At 42.6% G+C, this 16,343-nt stretch overlaps 2 protein-coding genes across 2 annotated transcripts in view; one reads left to right on the top strand and one right to left on the bottom strand.

Annotated features, from left to right (window-relative positions):
• LOC133345555 (conopressin/neurophysin-like) overlaps positions 1 to 16,343 on the bottom strand; it is a 559,395-nt gene that overhangs the window by 167,604 nt on the left and 375,448 nt on the right. The gene's annotated exons all lie outside the window — the stretch shown is intronic.
• LOC133345551 (dedicator of cytokinesis protein 1-like) overlaps positions 1 to 16,343 on the top strand; it is a 209,175-nt gene that overhangs the window by 186,679 nt on the left and 6,153 nt on the right. Inside the window, exons 41-48 of the mRNA XM_061556432.1 lie at positions 258 to 368; positions 2,012 to 2,153; positions 7,398 to 7,479; positions 8,638 to 8,722; positions 9,927 to 10,013; positions 10,709 to 10,885; positions 12,908 to 12,991; positions 13,696 to 13,833. Coding sequence (XP_061412416.1) covers positions 258 to 368; positions 2,012 to 2,153; positions 7,398 to 7,479; positions 8,638 to 8,722; positions 9,927 to 10,013; positions 10,709 to 10,885; positions 12,908 to 12,991; positions 13,696 to 13,833 — 906 coding nt within the window. The remainder of the gene's footprint in view (positions 1 to 257; positions 369 to 2,011; positions 2,154 to 7,397; positions 7,480 to 8,637; positions 8,723 to 9,926; positions 10,014 to 10,708; positions 10,886 to 12,907; positions 12,992 to 13,695; positions 13,834 to 16,343) is intronic.

Raw genomic sequence — 16,343 nt, 5'->3', positions numbered from 1 at the left:
ACTCTGAGGCTCTCCCGGATTACTGAGCTCCTCACCCGATCACAGAGAGTGAGCCCGGTAACCCTGCGGAGAAACCTAGGCAATGGACACTAGCTATTTCAATTATGCTAACGATAAACACAACATTACATTGAAAACAAATACCCCTCTGGTGATCGCTGAAATGGGGGCCCTTCAGCCATGAGTGGCATTAAGCAGGTAATTTGGGGCTGCTCCTGTACCTATTTTACATGCAACTTTTTGTTTAATTCCTCCAGCAAAAACAGGCACTGTTCTATCAGAAGATCATTAACATCAAGAACCCAAGACCCAAACGGGACTACTTTTCCGTGGGTTATTACGGCTACCGATTTCCAACATTTCTGAGAGTGAGTACACAATGCATACTCAAACCTTGTTCGAAAAACGGTGATATGTGATGAATAATTGACGGGTCATTCCATTGCTCCTCTCTAAAAATGACACGAAACACCAAAATGTCAGTGCCGATTCTCTCTCTCCACATAGTCTTCAATATCTCTCCCATTCCTTAAACTTGCACCCTGTACTCGTTCTCATGGACTGTCCATTCTTAAACTAACGGAGCACATTGTGGCTGGGTGGAAACTAACAATTGTCTTGAGTCAAGTTGTCACGTGAACAGGAAATGCAATCCATGTAACTAAACTCATTTTTATACTGTTGGTACATAAGGGGAAAAAAAGTCCTCACCATGACGTAGTTTAAAATTCCATAACTATGAAAGAGGATTCAGATTAACAAAACTCACATTATGAACTGTTAACAATGTGCACGCAACATTAAACATGTCATTACGACAATACGTATGCCTATTTTTAGAAGGTTTTTACCAACTTACAGATATGACATTTCCACATTGCTATTTTATCCCGGGACTGATAATTAATTTTTTTACATCATATACTTGCATTTATTTATTTTATTTCATGGCATGACATATAATAGGTTTTAGCTTAAATGTCATGGCTTGCTTGAGCCTTGTCCACATAATTGGAGAACTGGGGTTAATTGCATAGCACATAGAATTATCTATGATATACTGGAGTGTGATTTAGTGAAATAATTCCAGTTTGCAAATTGTAGCAGTCTATTCACAGGCCATGGAATTACAATTATCAGGTGATAGTAATTATGCTATGCAAATTAGTTGAGAAATTTATAAAAGGAAGCAGGATTGCTTAATGGTTTTTTGACGAGTCGAGCACAAGTGTGAAAAATATATATTTCATTACACTGAATGTTCCATTATTGTTTTTAGTCAACCAACAATAACAATACAGCAATAATTAAAATGTTCCAGTTAAAAAAGACTGTGTACTTTTGACAAATTCACAGCACACCTATGCAAGTCAAGATTAATAATGGATGCAGCATCTTTCCAACGCTTTGTTTATGCGGTAACAGGGAAGGTTGACGTGAACAAATGTTAAAGTTAACACCTATATATCCCTAACACGTGTGTTGTCACGGCGAGGAAGGGAAGCGATTTTCAGGGAGTACTTTAGCAGTGTCCTGGTCACGAGGTGTCATATTTCAGGAACTGGATAGCCTGCCGGTCAACATGCTTGCCACCCAGGACAGTTTGCAAAAGGGGGGGGGACGGCCACCAACGTGATTCCTGCACCACCACAATGACAGCGAGGCATTAAAACGCCCCATATGCTGTAAGAGGAAAGGATATTCAGTGGCCTTGTGACAGCGACAACAAAGAGGAGGACCATTGTTTGCCGGCGTAATAGCCCCAATTTTTTTCACAACTTGGAAGAAACTAAACGCCCCCCCGCCCGCCCCGTCCCTTACCTGTGCAGGCTCTCAGGTCTCCCTTGCGAGAAAGATAATATGCTTTGATAACCTCAGCTGTGTTTACCTTAAAGACACCGATAGGTTAACCAAAAAAAAAAGCCACACGAGATGCTTGGGCATCTCGGAGGCTGCGTGCGGTGTTCCTTTTGCTCGTAATTGTTCCCACCCGTTGGATGATAAACGCCAGAACAAAGTGTTCGTGCACCGCGGGGGAGAATACGAGCGGAGGGAGGATTTCGAAATGCGCATCATGACGATGTTCCCGAATGCCGAGAAGATGAAGACGACAAGTCCTCCAGGCGACGACATTCGCAATGCCTCCGGGCAGTGTATCCTTTAGCACCTTTACATCGCTGCACGTACACACAGGAAGGCAGTTAAACCCGTGGCTCTGGAGGGCTTCGCCACGAAAGTTTGTACGTAATGGTTCGCGGTGGTGGAAGGAGTCTTGTCGAGATGCACGTGGCTCTCTCTCTTTCCGATGGGTTTTTGGGGTTGTATCTTGATTTGAAGCTTTCGTGACTGCAGGAATCCATACTCTTTGGTTCTTTCGGTAAAGTCACGTAGGTGTAAAATAAAATCATTAATTATTTTCTTTTGGGGTTGTTTCGCGAGAATGTTCGGGACGATTGTTGCGATGCTGCGCTCCACGTTGCCGAAGGAGCTGAAGAAGCCGCCGGCGGCACATGGAGTCAAACATCAGAGATCGTGTGAATTTTTTAAAGTTAGGAAATGAGCTTCACGAGAGAGATTTTGTCAATTACAAACGGGTTTAATTTCTAGCTCCGCGAGGCGTTTCCCGGGTGTAACTCCGTTTTGGCTTCAGTTGCTGGCCAATGTTTTCGCTGCACGTGCTGGGAAGTTCATGATCCAATTATTGAGTATTCCATTCCGAACGCCACATGGTGCAATATAAAAACGCGTCGGAGAGCTACATGGCCCAACTGCAAAAACTTACAGAGTTCACAAGACCTCATGGACACATACCTAACCATTGCACACCATAATAGAGTATTTGGGTTAGTTTGCGTGGAGATAAATGCGTCGTTAAACCCGCCACCACCAGACACAGCCAAATAGTAAGGTTTGTCACGTAAACGAAACATGCAAATTCGTTACTAGTACAGCACACTGGTGTGTCGGAGAGTAAACCCACAACATTTACAATTCGAGTACAACTATATTTAAAACCGTACGAATCTATGTAGACCTTTTAACGAATGCGCTTAGTTTTAATTTACCAACCGAAATGATGCCGCGAGCTGTTAATTGAATAGTGCACAAATACTAATAGGGTTTTCCCCCTTTTTTCTGGCAACAAAACTGACACCTTTTGCAAGGAATCATATATATGTGCGCCTTTTGACGTCATCTGGTCGAACACCATATGAGACGAGGCTCTAAAGAAAGCTGTCTCTGGTGTGGACCAATCAGTTTCAAAGACAATGCATACATTATCAGAGTATTGTTTTTTGTTTGCATTTGACTGCAAGTATTGTGGTTAATGTAAGCATGATTCCTTGCAAAAGGGTGTCAGTTTTGTTGCCAGATAAAAGGGGAAAAAACACCTACTAGTATATTTTGGTACTGGCAAAGGAGGTTCCATGAAGTGCACAACTAGTTTTGCATTGAACATAACACATACAACATTGAAGTGGACTGAAAGAGCAATGTTTTAAGTAAAAGAGCCAGAGACCACCAGAGACCTGCGCTTCTGCAAAGTCCCCAAACTATTCGTGCTTTCTAGAGCAATTTTTTTCAATAATCTTACACGCACTGAGATTTAAAATCTCCATATATATTAAAGGCAAAGTTGTGATTATGTGTGTCTGTTCAAAATGTTTAGCGTACTTCCCGACATGCAACAAACTTGAAATTTGCCATGTGGGTACTTTCCAGACTGTACACCATGCAAAAATTATATAAATACACTTAATTTTTTTGGGGGGGGGAGCTCAATAATGCTTATATTTTTTGCACGGCAAGTGAGCTGTGACGTCAATCTGTCATGTGACTCGCGCATGTGGAAATCGTAACGCATTGTAGTGTGCGCTACGAACCTGGCGACCCGAGTTCGATTCCCGCTCACGGCCATCACCAGTGACGATTCTTTGAACCGGTCCTAGGCCTCCCCTAAGTCGACTCAGCCTCAAACGAGTAACTGGTGTGGTGTGTGAACATCGCCACTGGGGAGACAAAGGCGGCCGGGTGTGCTGAATCCAAGTCCCGGGCGAAGCCGGGTAGTACAGTTGGGGTTTTACAAAGTCTACTATTACAAAGTGTTTCAAATGTTCAGTGAGAGTTTTTTGTGAGAAAACAAATCTGCTGAAATATAAATAATAACAAGTCTCTACAGCTCCATGAGGTATTGAAAACGGTGAAATGGACGCGGTATATTATTTTCCGCCTACTAATGCTGATTTACAAAACTAATAAGATTGCTATACCTGAATGAAATGAAGCCTCGGGGTGGTCATTGGTCTTCTGCTTTGGCAGTTTTATATTTATAAGTTTAATTTTATACAGAAACAACTAAAAATTTGACAAACTTCGTTCGACAAACATTTGTAATTTTCTCAAATGTATTTTCCTAGATTTGTGGTTAATGGAAAAACATTGACTATTACTACAGCCATGCTTTTGTTATATATCCATAACCCTATGTTCATAAATTATTGCAAGACGTGCTATTATAAAAAAAATACACCCTCAATATAACATTTACTTTGGATTAAGCATTTTATCATATTTGTTTTTTTTTTATACGGGACTGGACAAAAGTTGCGGCATTCTTTCAACCACTTAATACTGAAAGGTAGATTCTTTTTTAAAATTAAATTCTCCAGTGGGGTGGTGGGGAGGGGGCATTTCTCAAGAGCATGACTCATTACCTACCAAGAAGATCACAGCAAAGAAAGAGTAATGAATTATTTTTTATATATATATATATCTTAACATGTGATACGACCTTGAGTGACAGCTGAATGGAGGAATTGCTTAACGTTTGTTATGCTGCACCAAGCCCACCAATCCACGTGGGAGCTCGTTGGTGGCACGCTAATGCATCCTATCTGGGGAGAGAACCCTCCTGGCTCAACCCACCCACGCACTGTTCCCGCTCAATGCAGTCATCCATATGGAGAGGTTAGGCACCACGAGCAACAGCGATTGTCCATTCCGAGGTTAGAATTTAGGCTAACAGAAAAGCTGTTTTTTGCTGAGAGAGGGATGCAAACGAGTGTGGCGCAAGGTCATTCCTGTTTTTGGGATGTGCCTTTATATAACATTTAGATGGAATTGCCTACGTTTCACATATAACACCGCAATTCTAATCTACCGCTTATTTCGATGCGAGTGCGGTAAAGCTACATCAATTAAAAAAACTCACAGTTTGTGTGTAATAAGTACAAGGTTCAGCATGGCAATTGCTTCCACTAGAGGAAGCTCTCTGGAGAGTTGCTGCAGAGGGTGTTTTGGCCTACTCTTCCACACTGGCCAGATGTCTAGGATGAAGTGGAAATAACTACACTTTACCCCACCCCGTGAGGGATGAAAGAAACTTTCACCATTGTTTCAACTGTGTGCAGGCCAAGAATATTAGATCTGTAAAAGAACTAGTGTATTATAACTTTGAGAAGAGTCAACCCAACTTTATTTGTTTTAAAATGGGACTTGGTGCTGCTTATTATTATGAAAATCAGCTCGACTCACTGAGACAAACATACAATCCTTTTCCACTGTATACTCCGATGGACATCCTTTGGGTCAGTCACCTACATGTCCTTCAGTCTTATCGTCCATTAACAACCCACGCATGTACCCATACAAGTAGCCTTTGCAATCATTGTGTTGTCCACGAAACATATAATTCATTTTAATGGCACCATCAAATTTTGTTTTCATGTCAATGCGATTTCCTGCTCCAACGAACATTGGGGCAGTGGTCATCTTCTGTTTGCAGTCCTGAGCCAGTGATGAAGATTCCAGATTCCTATGGCAGGGGTGAGTCCATCCATACGACACCCACAGTTGATTTCTCCACAAAGTGGTACGTATTTTATCGACCCCAGTCAGCTTGATGGGCAGAGGCAACACCCAACCGGGATTTCAACTCGCAATTTTCTGATTGTGAGCCGCTCGCTCAACCGCTATGTCACCTGCCCGGGTATACAGTTAAATAGTTATGCATGTAATAAAAATAAAACATAATAAAATAAAATAATTCTCACGACGTTTCAGCTACAACGCAAGCAGCCGTCTTCAGGTGAAGAATGAGAGCGCTCTTCCACCTCCAACCCAGCTTATATATAAGCTCCTAGCTTGGCAGTGTCTCATTCTTCACCTGAAGACGGCTGCTTGCGTTGTAGCCGAAACGTCGTGAAAATTATTTTATTTTATTATGTTTTATTTTTATTATTTTATTACTTCCCTCATACGTGACTTTACCGAAAGAACCAAGAAGATGAATCCCTGCAGTCACGAAAGCTTTAAATCGAAATTTAGTTATGCATGTGTTAATAAATGCACAGTGTAGCGGTAGTAAACTGTATTCATATGGCGGCTTTTCCTCGTTTTGTAAACCACAGTACAATGGCTGCATTTTGAAGGCTTCATCTGTCGTCTTGTGCGCTGAATGTCAGCGTGTAAACAACTCGGTACCTTTTGACATTTTGTCCAGTACATTTTGAAAATGACTTAGGTGCTTTAACCGCAATGGAATTATAATTAGTGAAGCAACATACAATAGGCTTGCATTCATCACATTTGAAAATACAATTTTTTATATACAAGATTGCTTTGAAACAATGGCAAACTTTGGCTTTGACGCGACTGGATCCCAAGGTATGTGTACAGCGCGTCAGTCCGTAAGCACGACGTACAACTTTTCCTCTCAACTTGCCAAACAGAGGTGACCGAACGCTGCTCAATAATATATTTGACAACGAAAATAGCATCGGTTATGGAGCTACGACTATGAGACCCCATGCTCTTGTAGTGACGTCACTTGTGACATCAGACTGAGCAGCAGTGCGTGGTTGTTCTGCCGTTTCTGAAACGTTGGTTCATACAGACAAATTTCTCACGTCTATTCGAGAGTGAAGATGCATATCTCTGTGTGTCTGCGTTCTAATCGTTGCATCACGTCCATTGTAGTGGCTCTTCTAATGGACCCTCGTAACCCTGCTAATTTGATTGTGCATGAACTACAGAATATGGATGGAGAGTGATCCGTTTCTGGATACCCCAATGATTTATGACCCTTTTATTAACGGGGGAATTAAAAAGATGGCCAAAGGAATGGCCCCACGCCTTTGCAGTCCAGAGTGCTGCGAGGTTTAGTAAGTGCATTTACGTGGCACTTGCTTCAATGCCTTGGCATTTCAGAGCACCTTATACATCACGCCTCGTCTCAACCATTCAAAGGGGACGTGTAGAAGCTTTAAAAATAACGCCACTGCAATGTGTGGCCCTCTTATATTAGTGGTGTATCTATAAATGTGTTTATGGGTGTTAAGGAAACACATGCAGTGCAAAAAAAAATTGTTTATCTTAATAACCTTTCCAAAAACAAGACGTGCAATGCTTCACTGTCCAGCCAATCCTTGAGGAACAGCCGCAATTCAAGGGCAAGAATGTTCCAGAATCCCTGATGAGGTAAAGCACTCACACTTCCCCTTCATAAATATCAGGCAGGTAACGATAGTTTGATTAAAATGGATTTTTCTTACACTCGTGATACATGCATCGGCACGTGCAAGTGAGAACGCACTTCGATTTAACGACTTACACCAATTATGCAAATAAGAGTTGGAGCAGCTCGGGACCTGGTGAACCCATGTTCGATTCCTGGCCACGGCTAACATCAGTGGCACGAGATAACCGACACGATCAGTGGGCCCCTCCACCATCCGGCGCCGTGCGTAGCGCGCTGCACAGCGCACAACGCGCGCCCCGCGACCTCGGGTCGATGCCCAGCCGTGGATGACATCAGTGGCGATTGATATCTGAATTGATCCTGGACACTTCCATTTCACCGGTCCACGCTGACTGGTGCGGTGAAGTATGGCCAAACAACTCCCATGACTGAAAGGCGTGGGGGGGGGGGTGTATGTTGACACCGGGGGTGTAACAATGCACTGATGAATTGATTCATATCGTTATGCTCGTGATACATGCTTCAAATCACGTGTGTACTAAATGGTCAAACGTTGAAGTACGGTCAGGCAACTCCCATGACCAATACAACGTGCGGAGGCTTTCATAGAGCGGTGGATTGTAAATTGTACGTAGATTAGGCTAATGGGGGCAAACAACAAATGTAAGACCGAAACAGGATTTCTCAAAAATTTTGGCTGTCGCCTGATGAGGCTGGTTGTAATTACCTGCGAAACGTCGTACGGCAATTGGAAATGTTGTGGGTTTACTCTCCAACACACCGGTGTGCTGAACAAGTAACGAATTGCCACGTTTCGTTTACGTGACAAACCTTACTAATTGGCTGACTGGTGGTGGCGGATTTAACGACACATTTATATTTACGCGATGTAACCCAAAAAAACCCTCTTATGGATAATTTTGGTCGCAAAAGCCGCCTGCGTTTTAAACTGAGAAATGAAAAAGATAGGCAAAAATGTAAGTAACAATACCAATGAGACAGTAAAAAAAGATACAAAAAAATACTTCAGTTGAATAATTATCCTGAATAGTGACAATTCAACTAATCACTTCCACCCCAGTGTTGTAATTGTATGCATTACATTTAATATGTTTTACCTATGTGAGTTGTGTCTGACTGTCGCCTTCAATCTGAAGCTTCTACAAGAACAACCACGTGCACAAGTTCTCCTACTCACGGCCGTTCCGAAAGGGAGAAAAGGACCCAGACAATGAATTTGCCGTACGTTGTTATTTTTTTATTCATCTTAAAAACACAATGTCCTACATCCAATTATAATCAAATGTCCGCCCTGACCAATTATCCACCAGAAAGATGTTCACAAATCCAACTTTTTCAAGGGCAAATGCATTCTAAATCGTGTGTGCATCATCAGAATCAGAATCTTGATTTAGACTGGAGGAATACAATGAGCCATGAAGCTATTTTTGACAGATGTTCCAGTAGGGGCGGGTCAGAAAGTTACAATAACAATACAAAAACCCGATAGGAGTGCAACGTATTGAAAATGTAAGCAAACCATTAAAAATAAATACAAACAAATCACGTATCTAAGTACAAACATTAACTTATAAAGTACAATCAAGCATATGCCCATGTTAAAAGCAGTTTGTGTTCATTTTGTTGAGCAACATTGTAATACCACTGTTATTTTGTGTAATCTCGACCTTGGCACATATTCACCTATAGCCCAGTCTCCCAACCAGTTGGATATGCAATGCTGTACGATATTTTATGTAATGCTGCACATGATAGTTTTTTATCTATATATGTATACTATTTAACCTTTTTTAATATTACACCAAAACGATAGATAAATGTATACAAGCTTGATTTGAAGCTTTCGTGACTGCAGGAATTACAATTGGGTTCTTTCGGTAAAGTCACTTAGAAAGAAAGTAAATTAAATAATAGAATACGACGTTTCGATTGCAACACAAGCAGCCGTCATGAGGTAGAACTACATTTGAGAGAGAGACAAAACACAGACACGGAGACACAGACAGACACACAAGCAGAGAGAGACACACAATATAGACACACACTCTGTCTCTCTCTCTGTGTCTCTGTGTGTGTCTCTCTTTCTGTGTGTCTCTCTGTGTGTCTCTCTGTGTGTCTGTGTCTATGTTGTGTCTCTCTGTGTGACTGTGTGTGTCTCTCTCTGCGTGTGCGTCTGTCTAAGTGTCTCCGTGTCTGTGTTTTGTCTCTCTCTCAAATTTAGTTCTACCTGACGACGGCTGCTTGTGTTGCAATCGTAACGTCGTATTCTATTATTTAAATTTATTTTCTTTCTGCGTGAATTTACCGAAAGAACCAAAGAGTAATGTATACAAGGTCGTGGACAGCAATGGCCTTTAATCACAAATCTCTGGGGCGTACTGCATCTACGGTTGTCCACGCATGATGTACAATGTGCCGTTTCCAGACGATGTGGATCGAAAGAACAATTTTTGTGACCGCCTACAAGCTTCCTGGAATACTGCGCTGGTTTGAAGTGATAACAACAAGCACGGTGAGCACGGGGATACTTACTCCCTTTGCTTCCCGCATGTGTTCTAATGCATTCTGTAATGGCCCTGTGTTTGTGAGCTGAATATGTTATCAGCAAACATGCTTCGGGCGCTTTATATGCGCGGGAAGGGATGCTGCCCCGGTGCAATGTTTGGCGCACCAGACTTGGCAATCCAAAGGTGGCCGGTTCAGCTCCCAACGCGAGAGTTTGAACAACTGGTGCCGGTACCTTAAATCCCCCCCCCCCCAACCGCCTCTGTCGACCCAGCAGTATAAATGGGCTCACCACGGTGAAGCCGATCGGCAGGTCGCGAGCGGTGGGGTAAAGTGCGGATACTGCCCAATTCTTCCAAGGTGCCTGCCCTGCGTGGAAGAGTAGGCCAAATACCCACCAGAGGGGCTCTCTGGAGAGGAGGCAAGCAATTGCAGGGCTGCACCTTTATATGAATACGTGTAGGTATAATGAATATGACCACAATTTTGAAATGTGTTGGTACATACTCATTGGTTGGTACACTGACACATTTCAAAAGTAAGCTTTTTTTCTTCAATGCAGAAGGAAAGTTTTTTTTTTTTTACTGAAAAAACTAATCCACAAATTGAAAGTTTTTTTTTAAAAAGGTTGAATTGGTCCTGGGGATAAGGTGGTGGTGTGAATCACAACATCCTTCAACCCAGACAAATCGATACCTGCAGGTGGAGATCAGCCCGCTGGAGAATGCCATTGAGGCCATGGGCATTGCAAATGATGAGATCCTCACCATGGTGCTGCAACACCACAACAACCCCAACCTTCCCATCAACCCGCTGTCCATGCGGCTCAGCGGAATCGTGGATCCAGCCGTCATGGGTGGCCTGGCCAACTACGAGAAGGTCAGGGGTCGCGGTGGAATTTTTCGCCACTGAACGGCTTGCGGGCCTGCCGATTTGCACCGCCGCGTAAATAGCGCGGGGGCCCTGCCATCACGCATCACCGTCATTTGTGCTTTGCGAGCCGAGTTGCACAAATCTCAGACTGTTAATCCATGGCCCAGAGCGGAATGCTGTGCCACGAGAGGTGGGAGATGTTTAGCGAAACCAGTTTCTGGAAGTCGACTTAATAAAAGTTAAATTTCGATTTAAAGCTTTCGTGACTGCAGGGATTCATCTTCTTGGTTCTTGCGGTAAAGTCACGTAGAAGGGAAATAATAAAATAATAAAAACAAAACACGATAAAATAATTCTCACGACGTTTCGGCCACAACGCAAGCAGCCGTCCTCAGGTGAAGACCAGGTCAGACGCTGTCTCCTGTCTCCCCGACAGACCTGGTCTTCACCTGAGGACGGCTGCTTGCGTTGTGGCCGAAACGTCGTGAGAATTATTTTATTATGTTTTATTTTCATTATTTTATTATTTCCCTTCTACGTGACTTTACCGAAAGAACCAAGAAGATTAATAAAAGTTGATTATGTGATAACCTACTTTCTACGCTTTTTAACCTAGGAAAGCCTCTCTGAGTCTCAAAGCTCTCCTTCAGGAGGGTGCTGCTAAAAAAATTAGCAGTAGGGTGTGAAAATTTCTGTCTATTTCCCAATAGATTACAGGGCTTATTAAAACAAGGATATTTCTGAAAACACTTTTAACTGGCGATTTGTAAATCATTGTAAAAATTAAGTTTTGCCATCTTAGGTGATACTAACAAGTAAAATATTTGGCATGGGCCAAGCTTCGATGGGCGATACAGCCAAAAGTAAATTACATGCAGGATTATTAGTAAGGCGTGTAATGATTTGTCGATTCAAATTGATTGCTACACCCAAAAAACCATGATACAAGCATAAAATTGTGCATCTATGGATTAAAGCTTCTTAGTAGCGTAATGGGCCTTATGCAAAATCAACTGACTGAAGCTACACAAATTATGCTTGAATACAGGACAAGCTGCATACGAGCGCCCCTTACATGCAGTTCTGATGTAAGAAACAGATCAGAAAATCAGAAATCAGAAAGAAACGGTTTTAATCGCCATGTAAGTTTGCACAGACAAGGAATTCACTATGGCGGGACGGTGCATACATTGAACAAGTAGGAATCTTAACTTATATAAAAGGTATACACTCTAACTATACTAACGTTACAAAGTATAAGTAATACTAAAGGGCTAAAATCTTTAACATTATGAATAAGTAGACCTTATAGAATGCGAAATGTAAAATGTTAATTAGCCGTATTAAACAATCTTAAAATACAAAAATACAAATAAGATTACACGTTGTAAGTATGGAAAGGTGTAATTATGTAGATAAAATGTTATAGTAAGTGTATCAGATGTTGCTCTTCACTCACCCCAAGGAGTGTGGCTAATATCTCAGCGTCCACGGCATACCTTTACACAAATGTAATAAATGAGACAATGCTAAAAAACTAAACATTCTTAAATTATACTGTGACTGTGTATCGTAACAATCCCTCATATCATTAAGGGGGTGCATTATTACATGCCTTATGTTATATATAAATGTGTGGGGAGCGGTAGTGTAGCGGTTAGCGCGCTGCGCTTCAAACCCGGCGACCCAAGTTCGATTCCGGCTCATGGCCAACACCAGTGTGACGATTACCTGAACCGGTCCTGGGCCTCCTCCCCCTAGGTCGACTTAGCCTCAATTGAGTACCTGGTGCGATGTGTAAAAAACATTGCCACTAGGGAGACAAAGGCGGCCGGGCGTGGTGCTGGCCACCCGCTACCTCGTGTGCCGTACCGGCCTTCAGTAGGTGCCCGCTAACAGCACTTGCCTCAACAGTCTGTTAAAGGCTATATGGGGAATCGTTGTCTTTGTATGCTATTTGTCTATACAAGAATGTGTGCACGAGTCTCAGTGTTGTTATATGTAGTTAAATGATGATAATTTTGACAGGCCTTCTTCAACGACAAGTACGAGAAGGAGAATCCAGAAGATTACGAGAAGTTGGAAAAGCTCAAGGATTTAATTGCTTGGCAGGTAGAATTATTTTTTTCATGTCACTCATGGATTATTTTCAAAGTTTAAACTTCAACTTGGAAACTTCTGTTGCTGAGATTGAAAGAGCTATTATATGTCAGCCGCATAGCTCACTGTGTTCATCCACTGGAACAGACATCTGCACCCAGCAAATCTTAGATCTAGAGTTTAATTTAAGGCCCAGATTGGAGCGATGCGAATGTATATCACTCCAGTGTGTGCTTTTTATACTTTCAAACTAACGTTAAAACTGTTTATGCATTAGCTCTGTCCGTCAATAACAGGGGTAACTATATTTGCGTAAATATTCTACATCAACCAAACTGAAGTATAATCTTGTTACGGCCATTAGTTATTTGCCCGATTGAAAACTCGTCGAATTGATCAAAAGGTTGCCCAAACCTTTGAGTTACAAACAAAAGGGGAAACAATCGTATTTACTAATATTGTGACAGCCATCTGTCGACTTCCATACATATAATTCACTACTTCTAAAGACCAGCGCATATTGAGAGCGTTGCACGGTCCTCGCGTGCGCATTATTTTTCGCGAACGTCTTTAAAAGGCACACCGATGTCCCGAGGTTTACACGATGAAACTATCCGCAGATTCTCGCGACATGTGGCAGTGTGCGACGGTGAAGCGAAGCGATGATCTCGGTGGCAGCAGAGCCCATGAAATAAACACTTCAATCTTCATTTCAGACACCGATGCTGGCAGCTGCCGTGAAGATCCACGGCGAAAAGATCCCAGACGACCTAAAGCCATTACACGAGCGCGTCGAGAAGTGTTTCCATCAGCTGAAGGCCAAGGTGGAAAAACAGTACGGAGTGCGCGTTCTGGTAAGCTGTGTAAAAGTGTTGCATTTACGGAATGTAAAATAGCCACGACCCTCACCAGGACAAGCGGATTTAAAAACGAACGAGCGAGCGAGCGAGCGAGCGAAAAAAGCTCAACATAATTTCGCACATGGTGCCAGCTGCATTGTCACGTACAATGTTACGTTTGTTTCATCTGCCTCAGTAAATAAAACAAATCTATGAAGCGTAGCAGGAAATAAAAACTAACGAATGGGTCACCGAGCTGTTAAGAGTTTGCAGTACTTTTTTCCGCGTGAAATTAAATTATGATCATCAGCAATTATCTATCCACTATTTGATGAGGGCCTCCTCCACGCAGCTGTTATCCCAGATGGTGCCACACTGCCACAATCCATCTCCTCCACTTGAGCCGATCCCGTCACTCCATCTCCGCAGTGGGCATCCTCTTGGGTGCATTTTCACCTTTGGCTGCCATTCTGTCGGCAATCTCCTCCATCCACCATCATCGCTTCGAGAGACGCGACCTGCCCAGGCCCACTTACTGCTCCTTACAGTCAATGTCATGATAATAGTTTTGTTTACCCTTCAATCTGGCAACAAAACTGACACCTTTTTTTTTTTTACAAGGAGTCATGTTTGCATTGACCACAATACCTGCAGTCGGAATGCAAGCAAAAAAACATAACTCTGATAATGTATGCACTGTCCTTGAAGTTGATTGGTCCATACCCGAGACAGCTTTTCTTAGAGCCTAGTCTCACATGGTGTTGGACCAGATGGCAAATGAGGTTCCAATGGGGAGTCAATATCATGTCTGTAATTTGCATTTATTCCCTTACGTTTCTTTCTGTCTTTCAGTGTAATTTCAGCTTGCATTTATCCAAGCTTTCTTTGCAACTGTTCACGTGTTTTGATCCACGGCAAAGCAGGCAATGTATGCAATGATGAGCAATTTATTATTCAGGCACACGGGTATGATACTTTTCATGACCAAATTCAGTTTCCAAACGCTCATCCTGAAGCGTCACTACAATCACCAACTGTACAGGGATGCTACCATGGTGTGATGGTTAGTACACTATCGACTTTTTATCCTTAGGTAACCAAGCTCCTTGGTTCTTTCGGTAAAGTCACGTAGATAGAAAAGTACTAATAGACCACGACGTTTCGATCGCAACACAAGCGACCGTCTTCAGGTGACCAGTTCGAACTCGCAACAGTCGAAAAAATTGTCAAGTTGATCAAAATTCCCCGCCTCGGTATAAATGGTATACCACAGTTAAGCGATCAACAGGTTGTGTGTGGTGGGGTAAAATGCGGTTACTCTCATTTCTTCCAAGGGCATTTGGCCAGCATGGCAGTGAGCCAAAATGCCTTCTAGGAGGGCCTTCTGACTAGGAGTGGTATGAGCAAAAACACGAGAGGCTGCACCTCTGTCTGTTCTACTTGCATGAACAACTTCACTTGGCTTTGACATCGACAAGTGTCAGACATAACCTCCGACATGACGTGGCGAAGACCTACATTTCCCAATCCATAGGAATGCTGGCAGCCCAAGAGGCTGAAATACAACTCCTTATTGGATTGCCGCTTGTCTGCACAAATGCTGCGGCTTGTCAATTCTTGAGATCACTCGGAGTGATCACGTGACATTCAATAGAACTTAACACTTGCTGCAAACATAATCATCCTTTTGCATTTCTTTACAAACTTGTGTTGCACCCAGGTACCTTCTTAAATTTCTGCTGCAGTTGACCACACAGTATCAGCAAATATATATTACCTGGCAGTCAAATGTGTGTTGATGTCTTTAAGGAATATAGTGATGTGTTGTTTATTTATCTGCCATTGCATTTTGTTATTTATAACTATGATTATGGTAACACTTATTTGTCCAAGTACACCTCATTGAGTCCCCAAGTTGCAATCTGGCGAGGGGGAGGGGGGTGGCGACATTGCTTCGTGTCATCCCAATTAAGTAATTTGGGGGTCATTTTTTTTCAAATTTGAAAAAATGGACCGTGACGCCAGCAGGCATGGCCTACTCTGAATAACGTCACACAGCAGACATCCCACTGTGATGCCGACGACAAGCATCTTTTTACGCATTAATACATCCGCAGCGGCGCTCGCACCGCAAACTTTGGCAAGAGGCGACGGCAAACGCGGTACCGCTTGGTCCACGTCAATGTCCTGTAACCGCTGTCGTCGTCAAAGATGTTTGGGGTTGCAATATTTTGATCTTGCTCTTTGTGTGCGATTTTATTAGTGTGGTGTTATCTTGGTGTGGTCTGGGAATGTTTTGTTGTTGTTTTGGCTGCCTTGTCCAACCTTTGATGAAATCGGATTTCTAAAATTCGTAATTTATATTTAGTCACTTGCTTACCTTTATTTTTGTATTGTTTGCTGTTGTAACTAGCTCATCAGGTTCCTCCAGCGGTAAATGACGATTCTGATTTCGGTTATAAGATTATTCTCCTTTTTTTCTGCCTTCCTGCGTTAGTGCACAACGGTGCAGCGACACAGATCTA

Source organism: Lethenteron reissneri, chromosome 22 (assembly GCF_015708825.2).
Source record: "Lethenteron reissneri isolate LAM-NWPU_2019-01 chromosome 22, ASM1570882v1, whole genome shotgun sequence".
Lineage (NCBI taxonomy): Eukaryota > Metazoa > Chordata > Hyperoartia > Petromyzontiformes > Petromyzontidae > Lethenteron > Lethenteron reissneri.
This window is presented reverse-complemented; position numbering and strand designations above follow the sequence as displayed.